Source organism: Leucoraja erinacea, chromosome 27 (assembly GCF_028641065.1).
Source record: "Leucoraja erinacea ecotype New England chromosome 27, Leri_hhj_1, whole genome shotgun sequence".
In the NCBI taxonomy this organism is placed as follows: Eukaryota; Metazoa; Chordata; class Chondrichthyes; order Rajiformes; family Rajidae; genus Leucoraja; species Leucoraja erinaceus.
Genome location: NC_073403.1, coordinates 6,332,435 through 6,356,485, shown reverse-complemented (window position 1 = coordinate 6,356,485; position 24,051 = coordinate 6,332,435). Strand labels below are relative to the sequence as shown.

Here is a 24,051-nt window from a genome sequence, read left to right as displayed (position 1 = left end):
GGATCTTTGATGGTTACTGCTTGGCCTCTGCCCTCCAGCTGCTAACAGTTCCTTCCCACAATACCTCTAAATGCCAATCGACAAAAAAATAGGATTTACAATAACTTGTATTTACACAGCATCTTTAAAATTCCCAAAGGATTTCTTGCAGCCAAACAACATTTGGTAGCTAGAGGTTTTGGTAGTTCTCAAAATCTTGGTCAAAGAGGCAAGTTTAAGAGATAGAATCAAGAGAACAATGGCAGATTATAACATGTACACACGTTTATAAACCCCATCACTGTTTGAGTAGAGCACCTATATAACTTGTTTCAATGAGATGCTGCATAGAGGCTGCAGAACAGGGTCAGAGTTATCCCTATCCTGCTCACATCACTAGCACAGATTACCTCATCAACACTACAGCAACAACTAAACCGTAAAACTACCCAATGTGATGTAAAACACTTGGGGACAGAGGTTCTGAGCAAATCCTAGCCTTTTAAAAAAAACTAACTGCTTCATTTCAATAGAAGGGGTGAAGGAAAGAGCGTTCACGTCGCGGCCCTGTTTCCACCACCACGCACAAGAAGCACAAGACACCATTGTGTGCAGATGCCGACAAGTGTGTTCAGCTCTGGATGACAGCTTCTAATCTTGTGTGTGGACTCGATAAAAAGATATCAATAGAAGTGTTACAAACAGAACAACTATTTAGAACGATAAGCAATCTTATCAGTGACACCAAGTAGCCTGGCCTTTCCTGTGTAGAAATGCATAGCTGCTTCTTAATTGTTACCAATTAAAATCATCTCCTCACTCAGCTTAAACTGTCTTTAGTTTTTTAATCTTCTCTGCAACCATCTTTGGATAATTAGGAATAGACAATAAAAGCAGTCTGATCAGCATCCCCAGCAAACATATTGGCTGGCCACCACGTGGGAGTTACAGGATCACAGATACAAGCGGCACATGTCGTACAGCTCACCTTCTTTGGAACCAGAGCAAACCCAGGACACCTCCGAGGCCCATGTCCTCCTTGAAGATTTCAGTGATGGGCATTCCTGCATAGATCAGTTCCTGGCCTCTCTCATCGCAAATGCTGGTCATGAAGGAAGCTGGTTTACGAATCAAACCCAACTCCTGAAGACAGACTCAAAGTTACAACAAGGCCAGATGTGTTTCATTTACTAAACCAGTTATAGCAATTAAACTCTCTCTCATGAGAGGAATAGATCGGGTAGATGCACAGAGTTTCTTGCCCAGAGCAGGGGAATCGAGGACCAGAGGACATAGGTTCAAGGTGAAGGGGAAAAGATTTAATAGGAATCTGAGGGGTAACTTTTTCACACAAAGTGTGGTGGGTGTATGGAACAAGCTGCCAGAGGATGTGGTTGAGGCTGGGACTATCCCATTGTTTAAGAAAGTTAGACAGGTACATGGATAGGACAGGTTTGGAGGGTTATGGACCAAGCACAGGCAAGTGGGACTAGTGTAGCGGGGACATTGTTGGCCAGTTTGGGCGAGTTGGGCTGAAGGGCCAGTTTCTATACTGTATCACTCTATGACTCTAAGCTGTACTTAATTATCTGGGAGACTATGATGCTTGTTGCAAGATGGGCCTCGGGGGACATTGGAATGAATCATTTTAAATAGATCACTTGCTTGAGTAGACTTTCCAAAGTCCATCACAGTGTAGCCCAAGATGAAGCAAGTCCATCTGGAATTAGGCACATATTGTGACATTTATCAACAGCAAGTGGCAACACACATCCCGCAGAGAGTTTCCCCATTGTTAGCAAAGGTTGGGGCAGGTGCTCTGCCCCATCGAATAATCATTGCATTAAAATAATACAAACAACATGCAGCCATTATACATAATTCAGATCATCAATGAAAATAACTGAGTGAAGGGAGATTCTCAACACAGTCACTGGCTGTGTGAACCACTTACCCTTGCCCAGGAGTAATCCATGGGTACAGTAGGAGGAGGAACCTCTTGTGCAGGTACGATCACACCCTTAACAACAAGGTCATCATAAACAGCCCTGTCAAATTAAAGAAAGATTCCTCAAACAGCAGCATGCTTGACTACTACTCAGTCCACAGCTCCACAATGTGTGATTCAACAACATCATTCCATCCCCTCCTTTCCCTTGAATACCACTGGTCCTATCCTGGTCCAGTTACTGTATCAGTAACTCCAGCCTCTGAGTCTCACCCTCGTTTGTCGGTCCCAGTGCATAGACTCGATGCTAAACCTGCCTGTTATATCCCTCATTATTGCCCTTTGAGTTGCTGCCTCTAGACGAGAGCACCCAAAATCAAAGCACTTACTTGATGACCTCACCCAGTTCATCGAAGTTATTTGGTACAATGGCGCCAACCTCACTCAGAGCCTGGTTCTTTGCCACTGCTGTTTCAGAGTTCTCATTAGCGCAGGCACCAGCGTGACCAAATTGTACCTGTGTGGATGCACGAAAGATTGGTACGTGGACAAGTAGCAAGAAGTTACTCCAATTGCTACAAATTATAAACCCAGACTAGAACATCAACAGCATTCATCGGATTTATTTGGTACACTACACCACGTGCTTTAGCAAGCTTCTTTACCAGCTAAATGTACCTCAACAAGAGATTATTGTAAGAAATGGAAGTGGCAGTAGGGCCATTCAGCCCGTTTGTCTCTTAACTGTGTTACCAAACTTCTGAATTCACTGGGGTGGAACCCTCTCCAAGACAGACGTGAAGCTCACCGTTTGACCTGTTTTTACAAAATGTTAAATGGCCAGCTCGACATAGATTACAAAACCTACACCAAACCCAAACCAATTAGGAGCAGACGAGGGCATGCGATCCAATTTGAGATACCAGCTACCAAGACAGATGTGTACAGCAATTCATTCTTCCCCCGCACAATTAAAGCATGGAATAGTCTTCACCCTACCATAGTTCCCCAACCAGACGCAACTAAATTTAAGGTAGCTCGTTCTTCCCAAAAACCCTTTCTGGCTTAAGTCCTCCCTCCACCACCTCCAGTTTCAATTCCATTTGGAATATTTTGGAGGACCAAGAAACCAAGAAGAAACTAACTCAGTCCGTTTACTTCAATCCCAAACAGCTTTTGTTTAGAATTAATTCATTTGTGATCCTAAACTTCTGAAGCATTGCCAATCCACATGCTCACTGCAATTTCTTTCAACATTTAGAACACTTTTCCTTAGATTTAATGTTACTAATAATTCTTCTCCCTACTTTCCCATTTATTGAAATCCTACTTTCAGCTCTTTCTTAAATTAAAGACGGCTCAACTGGGGGAAGAGAAAGTGAGTTTATGTTGCGGGTGAAAGACTGCTCGTCAGAACTTGGGGTTCAGTTGATTCTCATGGGCTGCCGATTAAAGTTTAGCAATCAGCTTATCTTTCAGCAGAAGCTGCCTAATTCGGCCGAGTATTTCTCGATTTCTGTTTCAATTATTTCACTCCACACCAATCAAACCGCCTGCAACCGTTCCTACCTACAAGTGAGGTGCAAATTGGACAGGTGTGGTGATGTATGTAAATAAACACTTCCCTGCCTTCATCCCTAAACTCGTTTAACACCTTTACAGCAGGTTATCAGAAGATCTGTGATAACACTTACCTCGGAGGAAAACATCGTAGCACATGTGCCAATGCACCAAACAACAACAGGTTTTGTAATCTGCCCTTCTTTAATTCCTGTACAGATCTTGTACTCTTCACATCCACCAATCTATAGAGAGATTTTGGTTAGAATGTTTTTGTTTTTTTTCCCAATCTTCAAACTATGATATATATCTGTAGAATTCCAGTATCTTGGTTTTAACATTTATAGGAGCACACCGGGTTACTGAAATCAGGTCAAAGATAGAACCAAAGTCTACGGCACAATATCACGCCCTTCAACTCATTATATACCATCAATATAACTTAACGGAATATAACGTAATCAAGGGATATGGGGAGAAAGCAGGAACGGGGTACTGATTTTGGATGATCAGCCATGATCATATTGAATGGTGGTGCTGGCTCGAAGGGCCGAATGGCCTACTCCTGCATCTATTTTCTATGTTTCGAATACCAATCCAATTTACCAGAACTTGGCCTGTGGACTTGGTGATTCAGGTGCTTGTCGAAATAATTGTTTTTTGCCTCCACCAACAGATTGTCTCTGGGTGAAACAAATATTCCTCAGATCCTATTTTCTATGTTTCTATATCCCAGCTGAACCTCTTAGTCCTTCCTTAAACCCTTTGGTTTTGGACCTCTTCATTCCCAGGTCAGGATCTCTGGCACGGCTAAGACAGTAGCTCTACCTGTTGTGCCACTGTGCTATACTGCACTTAAGGTGTACAGGTGTCAGGGGTTATGGGGAGAAGGGGTTGGGAGGGAGAGATAGATCAGCCATGTTTGAATGGCGGAATAGACTTGATGGGCCGAATGGCCTAATTCTGCTCCTATCACCTATGATCTTATGAAGGAGCAAAACATTCCCCTTAATACTCAGCATATAACCTATAACTCAAACACCCACCTCTGCCAGCAGTGCAATGCCAAGATGCAACCAGTAATATCTTAATCCTTACTGTGTAAGGCTGATTGATCATGGCTTTCCCCCCACTACCCACCCGAATACCACACTGCATTCTCCTGGGTAAACTTACCTCACCAAGAACAACAATCATTTTGACTCCAGGTGTGTCTTGGTAACGCAAGACGTGGTCCATGAATGTGGATCCTGGGTACCTGTTGAGGCGAGACAAACAACATCCATTAATAACCAGATCAAAACTAATTTGAGAAAATACTGTTCATCAGTAATCAGGTTCATAAGGGGATGGACACAAAAGGCTGGAGTAACTCAGGGGGACAGGCAGCATCTTCAGACTGAAGAAGGGTCTCGACCCCATACGTCACCAATTCCTTCTCTCGACGCCCTGTGTCTCCCCAGAGATGCTGCCTGTCCCGCTGAGTTACTCCAGCTTTTTGTGTCTATCTTTGGTTTAAACCAGCATCTGCAGTTCCTTCTTACACAGGGAAGGCTACAGACCAAGTGCTGGTAAATGGGTTTAAAATAAATGACCGTATGGACACAGTGGGCCGAAGGGAGCGTTTCCGTGCAGAAACTTTCATTCCACGGGTTCTCCAGTGTTGCAGCACACTGTTCTACAGCACCACCAGGTGACAAAAGTTTGCTTCACACTAATCGCTGCTTTCATTACATGAACCGAATAACAGCAGAGTCGTGTTGCCACCCAAGGGCATTTAGTAAGCAGTAAACAAGCTGGAACTAAATCAGTTCTTCAGCTGGGATTAGTTAGTAGCAGGCCTTCGTGAAGGGTCACAAGAGAAACTCCCACAGGTCCTTACCGATCACCGCCAATGGCAACTCCTTCATAGACACCGTCGGTGGTTCTGGTGATGATGTTGTTCAGCTCATTTGACATTCCACCCGAGCGAGACACATATGCCACACTGCCGGGACGGTACAGCTTGGAGGCCAGGATATTATCCAGCATTCCCCCGGTGTTGCCAATCTTATAGCAGCCTGGCTTAATGCCACCCACCTGAAATGCCAACATGAAATTAGCTGTGAGAGGCATGTTAGTCATAGGAATAGAATTAGGCCATTCGACCCATCAAGTCTACTCTGCCATTCATTCATGGCTGATCTATCTCTCCCTCCCATTCTCCTGCCTTCTCCCCATCACCTTCGACACCTGTATTAATCAAAAATCTATCTATCTCTACCTTAAAAATATCCACTGACTTGGACTCCACAGCCTTGTGTGGCAAATAATTCCACAGATTCACCACCCTCTGACTAAAGACATTTCTCCTTCCTAAAAGAATGTCCTTTAATTCTGAGTCTAGTCCTAGACTCTCCCACTAATGGGAACATCCTCTCCACATCTATTCTATCCAAGCCTTTCACTTTTCTGTATGTTTCAATGAGGTCCCAATGTTTGGGTCTGTTACATGAACATGGTACGTTTCCATTTTGTTTCTCTCCTGTCACAAAGGGACTGGATCGTCTTGTGTGGGCCCACGGGCGTTCTCCAGCACCTCGCTTCCAAAAGCATGCTTAGACAGAGAGATGCTGGCAAGCTATTCAACCATCATTTCAGTAGATTTGCCCATTTCCTCTTTATCTCGAGACACTGAGTATCTTGGATTCCTGCCTCATCTGGAATCTGCTGGCTTGTAAAGGCATGAGATTAGCAGCATTACATGGACACATTAAACACCCAAGAGAGCATCATTCTCCAGTGATGTGTCAAAGGAAAGACAACTGAACACATTGCTGAAAATCTAACTCGATGTAAAACACTAGGTGGTGATTGAAGTCATGGAACAAGGATGTGAATAAGAAACCAGCTGAAATGCTGGGAGACAGGATTAAAGTTGACATATGATCCTCAGAAATAATGTATCCTAATCTAGCTCAAATCTGAACTCTACATTTGACAATAGACCATAGACAATAGGTGCACGAGTTGGCCATTTGGCCCTTCGAGCCAGCACCGTCATTCAATGTGATCATGGCTGATCATCCCCAATCAGTACCCCGTTCCTGCCTTCTCCCCATATCCCCTGACTCTACTATTTTTAAGAGCCCTATCTAGCTCTCTCTTGAAAGCATCCAGAGAACCTGCCTCCACTGCCCTCTGAGGCAGAGAATTCCACAGACAGTTTGAACAGTAACCTTTAGTTTTAAATTGTGCCACAAAAAGAACCATCCTTTACACATCCACCCTGCAAAGGCTCTGCCAGACCTTGAGTGAAAACATTGCTGGAGGAACTCAGCGGGTCAGGTAGCATCTGTTGAGGGAATGGGATTCGCTAGAATTTAGAAGATTGAGGGGGGGGTATCTTATAGAAACTTACAAAATTCTTAAGGGGTTGGACAGGCTAGATGCAGGAATATTGTTCCCGATGTTGGGGAAGTTCAGAACGAGGGGGTCACAGTTTAAGGATAAGGGGGAAATCTTTTAGGACCAAGATGAGGAAAACATTTTTCACACAGAGATTGGTGAATCTCTGGAATTCTCTGCCACAGAAGGTAGTTGAGGCCAGTTCATTGGCTATATTTAAGAGGGAGTTAGATGTGACCCTTGTGGCTAAAGGGATCAGGGGTTATGGAGAGAAGGCAGGTACAGGATACTGAGTTGGATGATCAGCCATGATCATATTGAATGGCGGTCGGTGCAGGCTCGAAGGGCCTACTCCTGCACCTATTTTCTATGTTTCTATGATTGACGGTTTGGGTTGGGACCCTTCTTCACACTCAAGATTCCAGCATCAGCTATTTTTTATGCTTCCTCTGTATCTTACTTGTTTAATTCAAGTACCTTTCACTCGAAACTCCAGCAGATACACGTTTAGTCCTTCCATTTTGCCCTCAATCGATAACCTGCCTATTCAAGATGTTAATCTACTTCAAATGTAGTAACATCCGTCTTTAAATAAGGAGCCCTGTACGACACGCAGTAATCCAGATGTAATAAGTGAAGCATAATCTCACCAGCTTTTGTACTCAGTTGCCCTCGGGATAAACAATAACATTGCAAGCTTTTCCAAATATTTTGCTGCACCTGTATATTAGCCGTTGGCAAATCTTGGATACACAAAACCATCCACACTTCTGAGTTCTAATCTCTCACCATTTATGATATTTTTCCAAATTTTTTCTGTTTAAAAGAACCCTTGATCCCAATAATATCATCATCTCCACGAAGACCCAGATACCCCAGAAGAATTGCTAATTTATTACCGTAGCTGGTCCAATGATGGTGACACCTCCCTCATCTGCCATCTTGATTAATCGCCTTGTCAATGCTTCAGGGATACCCTCGGCGATGATGGCAATTGTCCGGATCTACAGCACACAGAAGAGCACGTACGTGTCAGTATACCATCACAACTACAACCTCAAGCTCCTGGGGAGGTGTTGGGTGGAGCAATGGTGGCGTTCTAAACTACAATGGTTTCCATTTGGAATGGTCTTAACCCGACTTTAACCCGAAAAATGTCAAGGAGCCAGAGACAATAGACACAAGAGTAGGCCATTCGGCCCCTCGAGCCATCGTTCCTAATGACGCCAATCAATGGTGACTTGAAGACGTGGTACGGAGTGAGCGTTCCACCACCTCCTATAGTCCTCAGCTACAACACCATCCTGAACCTCTGGTCCCCACTCACTATCCGAGCTCTTCGATGTGTGCAGAACTATGTTGGCAGCAAACTGGGGAGAGGAGAGAAACCCAACAACTGGCAGCCCCAAATACATTCTGCCTTTTACTAGATAATTAACAATGGATTCAGCAAAAATGAAAAATGTTGAATTGAAATTCATCTCGGGGTGGGAGGAAGGGGGTAACTTTTAAATCTCTCCCTGCACTGGAGACCCGACCTTTTCTTGTCGGGTCTTCATTGTCGTTGGGGCTGCAATGAGGAGCGGCCTCCAACAGAAGAAGCCGGGGACTCTGGTGCCCACTCACCTCACCTCACCGTCGCGGAGCTGGCCAAGTCCGGAGCGGGTGGAGTGGTGGTGGAGCGCTGCTGCTGCTGCTGATTCGGAGGCTGCAACTGCGGATCTGCGGACGGCGGCACCGGGAGCCCGCGATCCCTGGAGGGAGACCGCTTTTCGGGGCTCCTGCAACGGCGACTTCTCCCGCCCGAGTTGCGGGGTCGAAGAGCTCCTGGAGTGGGGCCTAACATCACTGCCCCGCGAGGCTTGGAATGGCCTGGGGACTCTGCGAGTGCCCGCCGGGAGCTCCAACACCAAGCCCCGGTGTGCGACCTTGCACCACCCGGCGTGGCTTTAATGGCCGCGGGACAATCGCCATCGCCAGCCGGGGGCTTTGACTTTGACTCTGTCAAAAGAGTGCAGTGGAGAGATAAGTTTTTTTTGGCCCATCACAGCGATGTGATGGATGTTTATGTAAAATGTAAATCATGTTGTGTCTGGGGTCTAGTTGTTGTAATGTATGGCTGCAGAAACGGCATTTCGTTTGGACCTCAAGGGGTCCAAATGACAATTAAATTGACTCTTGACTCTTGATCTCACTGTCTAGTTCAGCATACAAGATCCTACTGAGAAAAGATTCTCAAAAAAATGAATAAAACCAAACGCAAGTTATTTACAAGATTGTGTCTGCAATACCAACTCTTAGATTAGATTATTACTTTATTAATCCCCTTATTCAGGGGAAATTCCGATGTCCTTGCAGCACACTAATAAAAATACAACATAGCATTCAAGAAGTTTAACATTAAAACATAAAACATCCTCCCACAGAGGTATGTACAAAAACTGTTGGGCAATAGCAATGAAAGGGAAAAAAACCTGCTCTACTCAGATGATGCAGGTGGAGTGAAGGTTTGCAAGTGTCATTAGGGTCTTGTTCTCAGTGGAAAGATTTAAAGAATTTGTGGAGGTCAAGTGCACCTTAATTATAAAAGAACAAATGGGAATGCTAAAAAATCTAGAGCAGCTTTTGTGTTCACATTTTAGTTAGAGCACTCGAAAGTGAATGATAGGAAAACCAACCTGGGGGAAGCTCATGGTTTCCACGGTGCTGTCATATGCTGAACGCAAGGAGGCAAAGTTAATGAGAACATCCACTTCTGGGTGCTTCTTCAGGGCATCCGCCATGTTCTTGTACACAGGGATGAGGATTTCCTTGTGACCCCAATAGAACTTCTGCTTGTGGTCACCCCTGTGGAGAGAGGCGAGGCAGGGAGCAGTGAACACAAGACTCCAACTTCAAATGCTAAATATATCTCAGTTAACACTATGATTTAGAAGTACAGGCACAGTTTTGTTTGAGATTGTGACCTGAAGTAAGATCCCAATTTTACCCCCAAGCTGGTAGGATCCTTCAGATCACAAGTCATGGTGTGCAAGTATAGGAATAGAATCCAGATTTGGATTCCTGCTCAGCCAGCAGCTGACCTCTGCCAGGAGATCATGGTGGCAGAACAGTCATTTAGCCAGGGAATCAGTCATTTAGCAGGGGAAGCATTGATGATGAAGCAATTTCTAATCAATTGGTGACTCCTGGGCACATTGAGGAGCCAAGACTTTCAATTGATGCCTTTCGGTTTGGTTTCCATGCTGTATCGAAAGCAGGCCTTTCGGCCCAGAGTCCACACCAACATCGATCACCCGCTCATATAGTTCTACGTTACTCACTTTCACATCCACATTTGAGGCAATTTACAGCAGTCAATTGACCTATCAACCCACACATCTTTGGAATGTGGGTGGAAACCACAGAACCCGTGCAGACTCCACATAGATAGCACCGAAGGTCAGGATCAAATCCAGGTCTCTGGCGCTGTGAGGCAGAAGCTTGAACAGCTCCACCACTGTACTGCCCTTGGATAACGTCAATGTCCAGAATGCACCAGATTGAAGGCTACAGACAGGGGTTGAAACAGCACTTACGTGAATGGGTAAACCATGGCGGAAATGGATGGTTCATCCCGTGAACAGACATAGTCGAAGTCCAGCATTCCTTGCACAGCTCTGGTCTGCATTCCCCAAATAATGGACTTGGTGTGGCGACTGAACAGAGTGGTGGCTTTACCTGCAAGCCAATAGGATGGTAAATGACTTCTGAGCATCACAACCAAATGTATGAGAGGGAAACCGAACAAAAAGGCAAGGTGCAAACCCACAACAAGAAAAGCAGGAAAAGTAACCAGCATGTAGAGCACACAGGAGGAGCTTTCAACACGTCACTAATAGGAATCAGATGAGAGAGCTGAATATCATAAGAGCGTAAATAGCAACAACTGACCACCTCAGGATTTTCAAAATCAAACAATAGCCATTTGTCCCCAAGCCTTATATGACTGATTAGCTGCTACAAGTAATTGTAGGATACCGATCAATTTTTCAGGGAATTTTCAAAAGAAACAAGGCATAATCTCACAATTTAGTGTCAAAGGAAATATTATTTGGAAATAAAAACGGCATGAATGTTTTGCCAGTTTTAAATGATGTGCCTGAACATTTCATTCAGCACAGATATATGCTGACTGGCATCAAGGGTACTCAAGCAGAATTGAGAGAACAGTAATCTTCACAATGAAATTTCTAATCAGGTGGGGCTGCTGGCTAGGTTGGTTTGAACCGTCAGAGTGGAGGGTAGAGGAGAAGGAAGAGCAAGAGAAGAGACAAGGGGCAAACATTTTTGAACAACACACCACATTGGCCCAACTTCACTCGTTAACAAGGGACAAGGGTGTCCAATCCTTTGTTGTGATTCACTTAGATTTATAGCTCTTGCAAAGTGTAATTGATCCACCCATGAACAAGGTTTAGACTCAGCTCTTTCCTAATCAGTTTCTAGACAGGACACCAGAGATACAGATGAATGGAAACAGACAGAAATTCTTTGGGTGTTCAGCACTGGATTACTCGGCCTCAATATGAAAGTGATCAACAGACTACGGGTTGGACACCACTGCAGAAGAATAGCTATTGCTAAAAAGCACATTCAGGCTTCCACTATCATCTACCTCTTCATGCTACTCAAACTAATGTGGAATGACTGAGTGATATTCGCCACCTCAGCATTCCAGAGAGAAAAAAAACGCACTCATCCTGTGCCATACAGAACCAGGACATGGAACCACAAGGTAAAAGGGATGTTCTGCCATTTTAGAAACTTGTAAAGGTGAGTAGAAATTATTTTGCTGCATGTTGCTGGGTATTCATAAGTTCTAGGAGCAGATTTAGGCCATTCAGCCCATCACTTTTACTCCACCATCCAATCTATCTTTCTCTCTCAACTTCATTCTCTTGCCTTCGTCCCATAACCCCTGACACCGATACTAATCAAATCTTAAGTGGCAGCGAGACGTACATCATCCCAGTTATCAAACAAGGTAAACAACTTGTCGGCTTTTGTAGGTAGTTTAACATTGGCATTAGATTCAGGAAAGACTGACTGGCCTGGTCTCACCCTCACTTGTTTACACAAGGTCCCAATCAGTGCCGGCAATCTTGGCAGCAGCTTCAAGCACTGCGAAAATACCGACATACTGCTGTGGTACAGGCTAGTCTCAATCCATCAGATGACCGCAAACTAAAAGCCTGGCCAATGACTCTTGAAAGGAGAAGAAAGCCATTATGTGCAAGAGCTTGGCAGAGGCCTTCTGGAAATAGAATTTCCCAAACTACTGTGGAAGGCATATATGGTGATTCTTGATAGATATTAGAATGACAGAGATATTACAGAGAAATTCTCAGATAAAAACCAATGGATCCTCAGAGAGATAGAGTGCCGGAGAGCTTGTGCCTTCAGTTATGGCCTTCTATCAGCCTATGTCTCTACCTCCATGAAAAAAAAACACAAAGATGGTCTAATTAACAGTGAATAAAATGGAAAACAGAGAAAGGGAGACAACTGTTCTGTCCTCTAACTGAGCTCACGTATCTTTCAGACTGATAGTGGGCAAACTTCCAAAACATTCTGCCCTTTACTACAGGTGCCAAGTGAGCTTGTGCGTTCCTCATAGCTTCCATTTACTTGGCTCTCGCCCTTTCCTGACTGCCTGCCATTTACCAATGTTCCTGAGGAGGAGAGTTGAAGAAATGAGGAGCAGCAGAGGGATAATGCTTGAACACCCAGGAGCAGACAGATGTGTGAGAATCTCTACAGAGATGATGACTCTGCCCATCTCAGGAAAGCAAAGACCAGCAGGGGAAAGCACAGAAGTATTTTATCATCCAACCCTTTTACAATCATGTGATCTGTTCCTTCTACCCATGGGAAGATCTGAACGGGCAGAAAGACTACTGGTTAAATTAGGTCTCACAAAATGGATACAAATCGTTTATAACTGAAGAATTGCAACACAGCCGTTTCAGTGACACAAGAGGTAGTCAAGTAGGACAGTGCCTGTATACAGTGCTGAGAAAGCTAATTTCATTTAGAAGACCAGGCATTTTCAGCAAGGCTGTTTGAAAACTTGCAGTTGTGGTTGGGGCCGAGGTTAATGTGGAAATGTGGATATAAAAGGCAGTCAAGACTTAGCCAGCTATAGGTGCAGAATGGCCAAACTTACACACAAGCTGTTTCAACTTTACTTTGGATCCCAGCTAACATCTGGTGAATGCAACACCAGCAAAGCCCAGACTGAAAGTGTGAGCAAGGCTGGAGGCATCTCATGCAGAACTCTGCTGATACCACCATGCTGACAGTTAGCTACAATGAGTTAATGCTTCATTACAGTGCAATCCCAGAAACTAAGGATCTGCCGCATTCTCTAATTGGTTCAATAGACTAAAAAAAAAAAATGGGGTGGAAGTGTTTGAGTCCTTTGATTCCCAGTTTCCTTGGATAAATAAAGTCTTCATGGCTTTCCCTGGGACTTCCCCACCAGGTTATTTTTTTGTAGAATGAGATCAAATGAAGCAGAACCACTGAAGCTCTCTGCTGGGAAGCAAGATGGCAAATAGCAACCAAACGACCTTGATGAACGTACAGACATCTGCTATAACCCTCCTACCTCTTTTCTTTTCTTGCTTTGTCTTTCCTTCTGTCAAAGAGAGATGACCAAGAAATACATCATATACAGTTGGACTTGTAACATAATCACTACTTAATATAAAATGTTATAACCTCTCCCTTCTGACAATTGGCCTTATTGATTCCCGCTTCCCCCAGGGCAGCACAGCTGGCCCAGTTACATTAAGGGAATGGAACAAAGAATGTACACTAAGGGGCCTGTCCCACTTACGCGACACGTGACGCCTGTATGGTGGTGAGTAGTCGCCCAAAGAGTCGTACCTTTTTCTGGTCGCCGCTGGATTTTTAACATGTTGTAAGTTTCCGTCCACCTGCTGCGGCTATGACGGGTGCCGGATAGGCCCTTTAAAGGAGGTGCAGCTAACTAGTCCTGACCATCCAGACTTTGAAAAATAAATCCATTCACCTTTACACAGATTACATTTGGAGATCTTTCCTTTGAAATGGCAATCTTTCATATTCCAGAAATGATTGGCCTCACCTGAACATTGAAGCTGTGGTGTTTAAGGTGCGGTTGGATTATTTATTTTTAGGTCGAACCTGCATCGTCACCAGGCAACTCGCCAACCCCCACAAATGGATTGAAATTAGAGGGAACTGAACATCGTTGAACCAATACAGATCTATTTTCGTCAGGCAAGGGGTTTAAAGTGAACACTAAATCAAAGGAAATATGCACCTCAGCCATCGTTTAATTCAATAGCGAGTCGACTCCAGGGAGAAATGGGTTCAAAAGTTTCTCAAATTAAGAAATGGAAATGTAGCAACATTGCTTCTTGAATCTTCATTTATCTTAAATGAACAGCTAATAAAGAAATAATTAATTTGGGTTATGAGTGATGAATGTCAAACAGACCAGAGTGCCATTTCCTGTATTTACATGTACAGAGGCTCTGCTCATTGTTTTCTAAGACAGGCTGGAATAGTCCATTTAGTAACCAGAGACACTGCACAAAAGTACTTCAAATTTAAACAAAATGAAAGCTGCTTGAAATCCCCTTGGGCCTTAATTAGAGCAGGCACAGAGGAGTACTGAAGCAGCAAATTTAGATGCTGGAAATCTGAAATAACAAGAAAGTTTTGGAAATACTCTGGAAGCCAGGCCTGAAGACAAGGGCACTATTGTTGTGGTTTTGACCTCAGCCTCAGAATTTGAACACAAGCTCTCAGTAATGGCACTGCACATCAGACCATTGTCTCCAACATTTCCTCAAGTCTTCCCTCACTGGCCTCTAGTGTTATTTTATTCAACTTTACACGGCCCACTTTATCTCCTCCCCGAGGTCTACAAACAGGACTCGCCACAGCTTCAGCCTGCTCTCATCCAGCAAAGCTCACTTCTGACCGTGATACTAATCTACCCTGTCCTGTTCTGTCCCTTCCCACTTGCATCTCTAACATCCTCCTCAGTTTCCTGGTCCCAACTGGCTCATCTTCACCATGGACGTTTAATCTCACTGCATCTGCATCCCACAGCAAGCTGGTCAAAAGGACACTTCACTTCTTCCTTGAAGGCATCAAAGTAAAAATTTAAGTGTAGGAAGGAACTGCAGATGCTGGTTTAAACCAAAGATAGACACAAAAATACTGATGCAATTATAAATAAAGCACATCAATGCCTCTACTTCCTGAGAAGATTACGGAGAGTCGGTAAGTCAAAGAGAATTCTCTTGAACTTCTACAGGGGCACAGTAGAGAGCATACTGACTGGTTGCATCGTGGCCTGGTTCGGCAACTTGAACGTCCAGGAGCGGAAAAGACTGCAAAAAGTTGTGACCACTGCCCAGCCCGTCACCGGCTCTGACCTCCCCACCATCGAAGGGATTTATCGGAGTTGCTGTCTCAAAGAGGCAGCCAGCATCATCAGAGACCCGCACCATCCTGGCCACACACTCATTTCACCTCTGCCATCGGGAAGAAGGTACAGGACTGTAAACTAAACTAAACTTAAACCGAGTAGATCATCCACCCTCCCTACCTTGTGCCATTTGCAACTGGACTCTGCCATACGTATCATCTTCTCCACTCACTTTCCAGCCGTTTGAAAGGATCCTTCCCATTTTGATTCTCTAGTTCCCTCGCCTTTTGCACCTCGTCACGGCACCTTCCCACGCAACCTCGGAAAACAGTTGCCCTGTCCCCTCATCCTGTCCCACTATCCAGAAACCCAAACTGTCCGTACAGGAGAGTTATATGCACTTTTTGCAACCTAGTGCATTGCACGCAGGGCTCACAATGTGTCCCGTCCCCCCTACACTGGAGAAACCTAACATAGAGAGAGGGGCTACTTTGAAGCAGACCGCTAGTCAGTGTGCAGGGTGACCCTAAGCTTGCAATCCCATCTCAATTTAATTCTTCATGTCACAGAACTCTCCACACTGTTCCAATAGAGCACAATGCAAACGAGGAAGCATCTAATATTTCTATTTAAACAAGACTCTCGAGTGAGAGACACAAGATAACAAACACTTGTACCCTTGATAGCAATCTTTCCCTTGAGGCTGAGCACACACAACAGCTTTTAAATGCTGGGTTTTGTCAGTTAACGCTATTGTTTCATAAAAATAAGCTACATTTTATCTGTGAAATGCAACGATTTGGAGCCGAGCATCCTCTCTAGCAGAAACCGTCTTTACTGTGGAGACCACAGACGTCAAACCTTTGAATACATTAAATGAATTACCACATGGGACGTTACACTTCATAGGCATCGATGTTCTACATGCATCCTCGGGTTTTGATTCCGAGAAAGAAGCAGTTCTGCTCGTGGCTGGAGTCTGGAAGGAAGCAAAAAAGCGATGTTAATTTATGAGGCAGCATGACTTGGTTATGCAAAGGCCACACTGCAAGAGAACGACCACACACAATACAACCCTGCCCAACCATAACTTCCCAGGTCCAATGTCAACAAGCCAACATCAGCGCACTCTCACAAACTAACATACCCCACATAGTCTCCTTTTACATAGAACAGTATAGCACAGGACCTCAAATATCCAAACGTCACTTAACTGCTACTATTGTATCCGCCAGCACCCCTGGCAGCGCTTTCCAGACATTCACCACCCTCCGTGCCATGCACATCATCTTTAATCCTTGCCCCCTCTCACTGTAAACCTATGTCCTCCAGTCTTTGACATCTGAAAACAGCAGCACAGATGGATAGGATGATGGAGGCAGATTCCTTGCTTGCCTTCACAGGCCAGGGGTATTGAGAAGAGGTTGGGGCATGACTGAGAAGGGGAGTTGGGACGTGACTGATTAGTATGGATGTCAGGGGTTATGGGAAGAAGGCAGGAGAATGGAGTTAGGAGGGAGAGATAGATCAGCCATGATTTGAATGGCAGAGCAGACTTGATGGGCTGAATGGCCTAATGCATTTCACTTATGCAGCATAAGACATTGGGCACACTTGGAATATTCTGTGCAGTTCTGGTTATCACATGATAGTAAGGATTTTGTTTAGTGGTAGAAAGAGCGCAGAAGATTCACTAGGATGTTGTCAGGAATGGAGTGCCTTAGGACAGTAAAGGCTGGAATTGTGCTCACTGGAGCTTAATTAATGGGCGACTTCATAGATATGTAATAAAATGATGAGGGGCATAGATAGGGTAGATAGTCTTTTTCCAAGGGTGGGGAGGTCTAAAACTAGAGGACGTAGGTTTACGGGTAAGAGGGAAAGTATTTAGTATTTAGATGGGAGGGGCAAGTTTTTCTGCACAGAGGATGGTGGTTATCTGGATCAAGGTTCCCACAGAAGCAAAATAATTGAGCATTTACGCAGCACTGGCACAGGCACATGGATAGTACAGGAATATAGGGATTATGGTCCAGAGGCAGGAAAATGGGATTAATGTAGATAGGCATCTTGCCCAGACCATGGCACGCCGAAGGGCCTGCTCCAGCACGGTACGGCTCGTTGCCATTCATCGTACATCCATATTTGGGGGGAAAACAACCCTACCCGCTGTTACAGCACGCAAGCAGATAGCACAGATTCAAAGTACTCTGCCATTATTCAACACTAACTCTAAACTTGTACAACTAACTGATAAGATGACCACCAGCCAGCCAGTCAAAACCCTTCTGAAGAAGGGTCTCAACCCGAACCGTCACCCATTCCTTCTCTCCAGAGATACTACCTGTCTCCCTGAGTTGCTCCTGTATTTTGACACTATCTTCATTGTAAACTACAGCATGGTGACGCAGCGGTAGAGTTGCTGCCTTACAGCGCTTTCAGCACCAGAGACCCAGGCTCAAGCCCGGGTGCTGTCTATACGGAGTTTGTACGTTCTCCCCGTGACCGTGTGGGTATTCTCCGAGATCTTTGGTTTCCTCCCAAACTCGAAAGATATACAGGTTTGTAAATTAATTGGCTTTGTATAAATGTAAATTAAATTATCCCTAAAGTATAGGATAGTGTTAATACAATCGCTGGTCGGTGGGCCGAAGGGCCTGTTTCCACGCTGTGTCTCTAAACTAAACCAGCATCTGCAGGTCCTTCCTGCACAAAACACTTCCCCATATCGTAGTAATCTCCGGGTTTTAAGCTGAGTTTACTTACCGAGGGACTGCCACTGGCGTTTAGCAGGAAATTGGCCGTGTGGGCAGCCATAGGGGGCTGGTCAGGTATGCTCCGCTGGCCAAGTGCCATTCCCACAATCGCAGTCATGTGCGTTTCAGTGCCAAATACATAGATTGGAATTCCAGTTGTCTTTCCTGCAAATAGACGTGACCAAAATATATATGTATATATATATATATAATGAGGAACTAGATAACAAAAACAATGTTGGAGTTGGTGTTATAGAAACAGGTCCTTTGGCCCAACTCGTCTATGACAAACAAGGCACCCTCCTGAACCAGCCCCATTTGCCTGCATTTGGGCCCAAATCCCTTTAAACATTTCCTATCCACGCCCTTTTAAACACACATACCTCCAGATTCAGGGACAGTTTCTTCGCAGCTGTTATCAGACAACTGAATCATCCTACCACAATCTGAGAGCCGTTCTGAACTACCATCTTCCACTTTGGTGACCCTCAGACTATCCCTGATCGCACTTTGCTGGCTTTACCTTGCTGTAGCTTAATCACATCCGTCCCAGAGTACAGCGAGCAGAATCTTGTCTCAATCAATTGTCTCAAGGTGGCTAGGATCAATTTGACGGGGGTGAAAAGAAGGACTGGGAACGCAGAGGCGAGAAGTTGTGAGGGACAAGAAAATACTTGATGGGAAAACATTTCATGTTTGAAGAGAGAGCACCAAGTTAGACAAGGCCAATTTGCTCTCATTCATCCTCAAATAAGATGGTCACACAACAATAATGACTGAATGAAAACAGACATAAATCGTGGGTGAATTTGATGGATGTATTTGTCTATTCTATATTTCATGCAGTTAAAGCCTGTGTGCCAAGGAGATTGGAGAAGTGACTCGATACCAAGACAAGCTTGCTAACTTTTTTTCACCACATCCTTATCATAAGTTTGTTCTTCTCACCATCTTTAGAGTTGATGGGTAAATTATTCCAAAATGCCAAGATCCAAATGTAGTTGGCAGGCCACGTTCTTGCAAAGTCAGCTAGATTTATGATCAATCCATGATGAATGGTTAGATACTAATATGCTGACATCCTAATGCAAGGCACCCATGCCTTAGCCTGCTAATATCTCATTTTACCCAAGATACGTGATTGAGAGCATCTGCACCATTTCATGGATAAAAAGAAAGTATAAATCTGCGGACAATGTTACTCACCAACTTCACCCATGACGCGGAGTCCTTCTTGGTAATTGGGCCCACCTCTTCTGACAAAAATCGAGACGTTATGATTCTGCAGAGGGGTCTGGTAATCGTTGATTGCACGAACAATGCCCTAGGAAAGAAAGGAACGATAATCAGACAGGAGCTCCAGGTATTTACATCTTCAGATAAAACTTGCTACAATTAAAGCCTTTTGTTAGTTTTGATGGGGATTGTTAGTTTAGGTCGATAGCTGCACTCTCCTGAGCAAAACACAGAAACTTCCCCCCCCCCCCCCTAACTGTTTCTCTAAACTAAACAGTCAAATTGTCTCTTACTGTATTTATACAAAGAACGAATGATTAATCAAACTTTCCCTCAGAGTTATCTTTCCATCAAAAATATTACCAATTGAAATAACCTGGAGATTGAGAAATCATATTACCTTAAATGTTGCTGCTACATTTGTGAAGTTAGCAATGCTGCCTCCAATTATGAGGATCTTTCCTGAATATAGTGGAAAACATGTACAAAATATAGCAGTCAAATAGAAATAAAATTAACAACCGTACAACTTTACAGAGCAGCAACATGTACAGAAATATATTCAAATGTCTCAAATTCTTGAAGATAAGGATGGTTCCTGCTACAGGGGCAGAAATGGTGTGAGATGATCAGGGAAGGTCTTTACTTGCATTTGTTGTGTGATAAGGGAGAAAACACATTGGGGTCAGAGAGAAAAGGGAGAGAGCGTGAGCGAGCAAGAGACATTTTAAAAGTGGAATTCTCTGCCTCAGAGGGCGGTGGAGGCAGGTTCTCTGGATACTTTCAAGAGAGCTAGATAGGGCTCTTAAAAATAGCGGAGCCAGGGGATATGGGGAGAAGGCAGGAACAGGGTACTGATTGGGGATGATCAGACATGATCACATTGAATGGCGGTGCTGGCTTGAAGGGCCGAATGGCCTACTCCTGCACCTATTGTCTATTAAAAATTCTGCAAATTTTGGAACAACAGTAGCCAATACCATATTGGTTGGTTTTTAGAGAAATGTTTGTTTTGCCCTAATTTAGTTATCGACAATGTCAAAGCACAGGAGACACATGGTGATTGTCATGGAATAAATCCAGAGTGTGGCTGCCATCAACACACATAAAGAGATAGTTTAAATGCACCAAGAATAAAGATTCTTCAAAAAGATGTTTATGGCAATCAGGAGGGAATATAGAGGAAACATTGGATATTGCAGAAATTGAATATTTAATTGCTGCAAAGTGGCCGTAAGCCACTGCATTGGACTAAGTTACAGAAATATGCTTCCTTTAGACAAGTTAACTTTCTATATCAGAAGTTGCTCATCCCCAACAGACGCACCTTCTGGATGCTGCTGTCTAGTCATTAGAGAGAGAATGGTCTTGGCGTAGTCATAGGTCTGTTGTTCACTCGGGGCACCAGAGTATTCACCATAATTAGCCAGTTCATTCACCCCACCAAGGTCACAGATTGTGTCACTGCAATGAGAGATATAGGAAACACCTCAGAACTGCCTCTGTGATAACACAGATAATGGATCAAAAATTATCATGGTACAAACATTCCTTCTTTCTTCCTGGTCCACATCAATTATAACTCTGTACAAGGTGTCCTGTTAGCAGGACCTTTTAGATCAACATTCACTATTATTGAGTGCTGCACAGTATTCTGGCCCAGTCTCACTGTTACCATTGGGAAGGTGGCCTCAGTCCCAGAACCATAGCTTCCAGGCTGAGGCCAGCTTCTTCCCACCAACCGTCAGGCTCTTGAACTGCCCTGCACCACCATAACACAGCACAGAATGACTATGGGCTTTGCACCACTCAGATTGCACTGTGTACTTTGGCCTGCCCCTTCATGGTCTGCTTTACTGAGAGCAATTGATCATTTATTGTATATATGGACATGCCTGTCAAGCCGCAGCAAGTAAGAATTTCATTGTTCCGGTCAATATGCTAATTAAACTCTCGACACTGATTCTTCACTCGTATTGGCCATTCTGACCAAAAAACCTTCAAAGCAAACAAGAACAGATGATTCCCTTCGGTTTTAGGTTTTTGTCCCTCTAGAATGATTAATTGACGACCAGATTCAGCTATTAAACCTTAATCAAAGATAAGAATGGCCTTACCAGCTTCTCACGCAGAGGAAGAGGAGATAAACTGCAAGGTTTAATCATGTTTCTAACAGCAGGAGCTAATGGACTGAAGACTGAATGTTTCTTCTCCGGGTGTAGAATAATATTAAGTACACCGTACCTGTAGACAACTGAAGCACCTCCTCCAGCCACCATTGTCCAGATCCTGCCCTTGGGGTTGAGGATGGTCAACTTCAAACTGGCTCCACTCTTTGCATCAAGATCAGCAATATAAGCTTCCTGTAACAGTGACATCATCGAAACGGTTACCTTCAAATAACTCAACTACCTGCTCCCAAAATCAGGAACAGATTCCCCGTAAAACCAGTGCAATGCTCACTCAACAGTAACAGACGGACAGTTTGTTGACAAAGTCAACTAAACTCGGACAACCAAGCATTTTGTTAAAAGAAAATCGTCCAACGAACAACTCAAGTTGGCCAGCAGCTTTAAAAAGGAGAAACAAAACCGCAAGTTACATAATGGTCACATGGCGCAGGGCCCGTCCGACTTTCCACGTCTCCGTGTTTGCTTAAAACTAGTTCCACACCTTTCTCTCGTTACCTAGCTAAAAGGTTAACTGTTAAAATGTTTCTCCCACCCGAGACGCTGGTTAAACAACCGTAAAACTTGGAAATAAGAGTGTAACAGAATGCGGCATGCCCAAAGGATTAAGAACAGATATGACAGTGTTAATACTCAAGCTGTTAAAAGTGTTCATATTCCACTTAAGCTCAGTTTGCTGTTGTGAAGGTGAAACTCATAATTGACAGCATTTCTGCCATTATATTCCAAGTTCACTCCATTCATACTCCTGGGCAGTTTAGTAAAACAAGTAAACATGTCCCATTAAGAAGGGAAAGCCCATTCCATTCTCTCACCACTTGGGCATGGAAACTTTAAGCTTGGACAGAAGGTGCATGAAGGCTACAAGGATTCCATCAAGGAGACAAGGAAACTGAAACTGAAAAGCATTGAATGGGTGAGGGGACAGAGTGCATGCACAAGAGATCGACATCATGCACTTTTTCAATCCACATCGTTGCTGACCCCTCATTGTAGACCATGATTACACAGAGAAAGTAGTTTTACTACCTATCACTTGGCAGGCATTGTCAAGCCCCCAGCACTCTTACAGCTTTCACCTCCTACTACAATCAGTCTGAAGAAGTGTCCCAATCCAAAACATGCTCTCCAGAGATGCCACCCTTCTGAGTTACTCCAGCACATTGTGTCAGTTTTGTTAAATATCCTGTTGATCAACTAGAAATCAACAAAGCCGGTCCCAAAATGGCGATTAGCATATCCGATCCGAGAGTTCTATCATGTGTAGACAGGAGCTGCAGAAGCTGGTTTACACCGAAGATAGACACAAAATGCTGAACTCAACGGGACAAGCAGTATCTCTGGATAGAAGAGGTGACATTTTGCGCAGAGTCCTTCTTCAGACTGAGAATCTCGACCCAAAACATCACCCATTCCTTCTATCCAGAGGTGCTGCCTGTCCCACTGAGTTGCGCCAGCATTTTGTGTCTACCTTGAGGTGGTATAATCCATAATACTCTCACCATTACTCTGTTCTCATATCCTACACTTTTGCATCCACTGCCATAAATTAAACTGTTTATTGAACTAGATTCACAGAGTGGGGGAAAAACAGTGAACATGCAGAGCAAATGGAAAACATTGGCAATTGAGTACAATTAGGGAAAACTCCGAGTCAAACTGTGCAATCAATTGAGTCTCTCATCACTGGGGCAATGAAAAAATGTAGGTTTGACAACAAGGTACATAATAGCCGTAAAGATTCCTTGACCCATGAGAACCAGTGCTGGCTCGAAGGGCCAAATGGCGGAAGCTTGGAATACTGTGCTTTGAAAAGCAGTGACTGAGTGCAGGGAGAGTGTTTGGAAAGTTGTGAATAAGTGGGAAGGTGATTATCAAAGTCTAGGTAATTTATATGAATTACAGACCTCAAGTCCACAGGATTTTGTTTCGTGCCTGTGTACTACTTCAATGTTTCAGAACAATGACACTTATTATTTGTGAATCAGAATGAGCTGTTCATGCTGGGTTATTAAATTTCAGATGGAAAGACCTCCCAAGAACCATTAATCCAAATAAGAATGTCCGGCTTCAAATATTAAAAAATTGAAGAGCCACAATTCACTGCACATTGTAGTAAAAGATGAGAAAGCAAAATTAGAGGTTTCCCGTTTTCACTTTGAGTACAATAAATTCCACAATTTGAAAAAAGTGAAATAAGCGAAGTTACTTGCCTCAGGATAAGCTTCTCTGCCAAATGGTGGTGGGAAATCCACATCGCCCCATTTACCTTTGCAGATGTAGTCAGCTGTGGAGTCTATCTTTGCTGCCATATCCAAAACAAACACTCCAGCATCTGTTACAACTGCAGAAGGTGAACAAGAGGGAATAGAAATCCAAAAATGAGTAACAAGCCACATCCAGACAGCACACATCTTTCAGCATAACTAACGCAGAAAATCTAGATTCCACACAAGCTTGGGAGAAGCCTTTTCAGTTTTCACTCATCTTCTTCCCATCCTCCACCAAAATAATTTGGGATTTCAG

At 43.9% G+C, this 24,051-nt stretch overlaps 1 protein-coding gene across 1 annotated transcript in view; it reads right to left on the bottom strand.

Annotated features, from left to right (window-relative positions):
* The window catches only part of aclya (ATP citrate lyase a), a 62,182-nt gene that overhangs the window by 14,810 nt on the left and 23,321 nt on the right, over positions 1-24,051 (bottom strand). Inside the window, 17 exon segments of the mRNA XM_055656912.1 lie at positions 968-1,122; positions 1,934-2,027; positions 2,317-2,444; positions 3,622-3,732; positions 4,664-4,745; positions 5,370-5,566; positions 7,774-7,878; positions 9,553-9,721; positions 10,453-10,594; positions 13,527-13,556; positions 16,230-16,323; positions 18,111-18,265; positions 19,307-19,424; positions 19,737-19,798; positions 20,664-20,800; positions 21,581-21,695; positions 23,735-23,869. Coding sequence (XP_055512887.1) covers positions 968-1,122; positions 1,934-2,027; positions 2,317-2,444; positions 3,622-3,732; positions 4,664-4,745; positions 5,370-5,566; positions 7,774-7,878; positions 9,553-9,721; positions 10,453-10,594; positions 13,527-13,556; positions 16,230-16,323; positions 18,111-18,265; positions 19,307-19,424; positions 19,737-19,798; positions 20,664-20,800; positions 21,581-21,695; positions 23,735-23,869 — 2,029 coding nt within the window.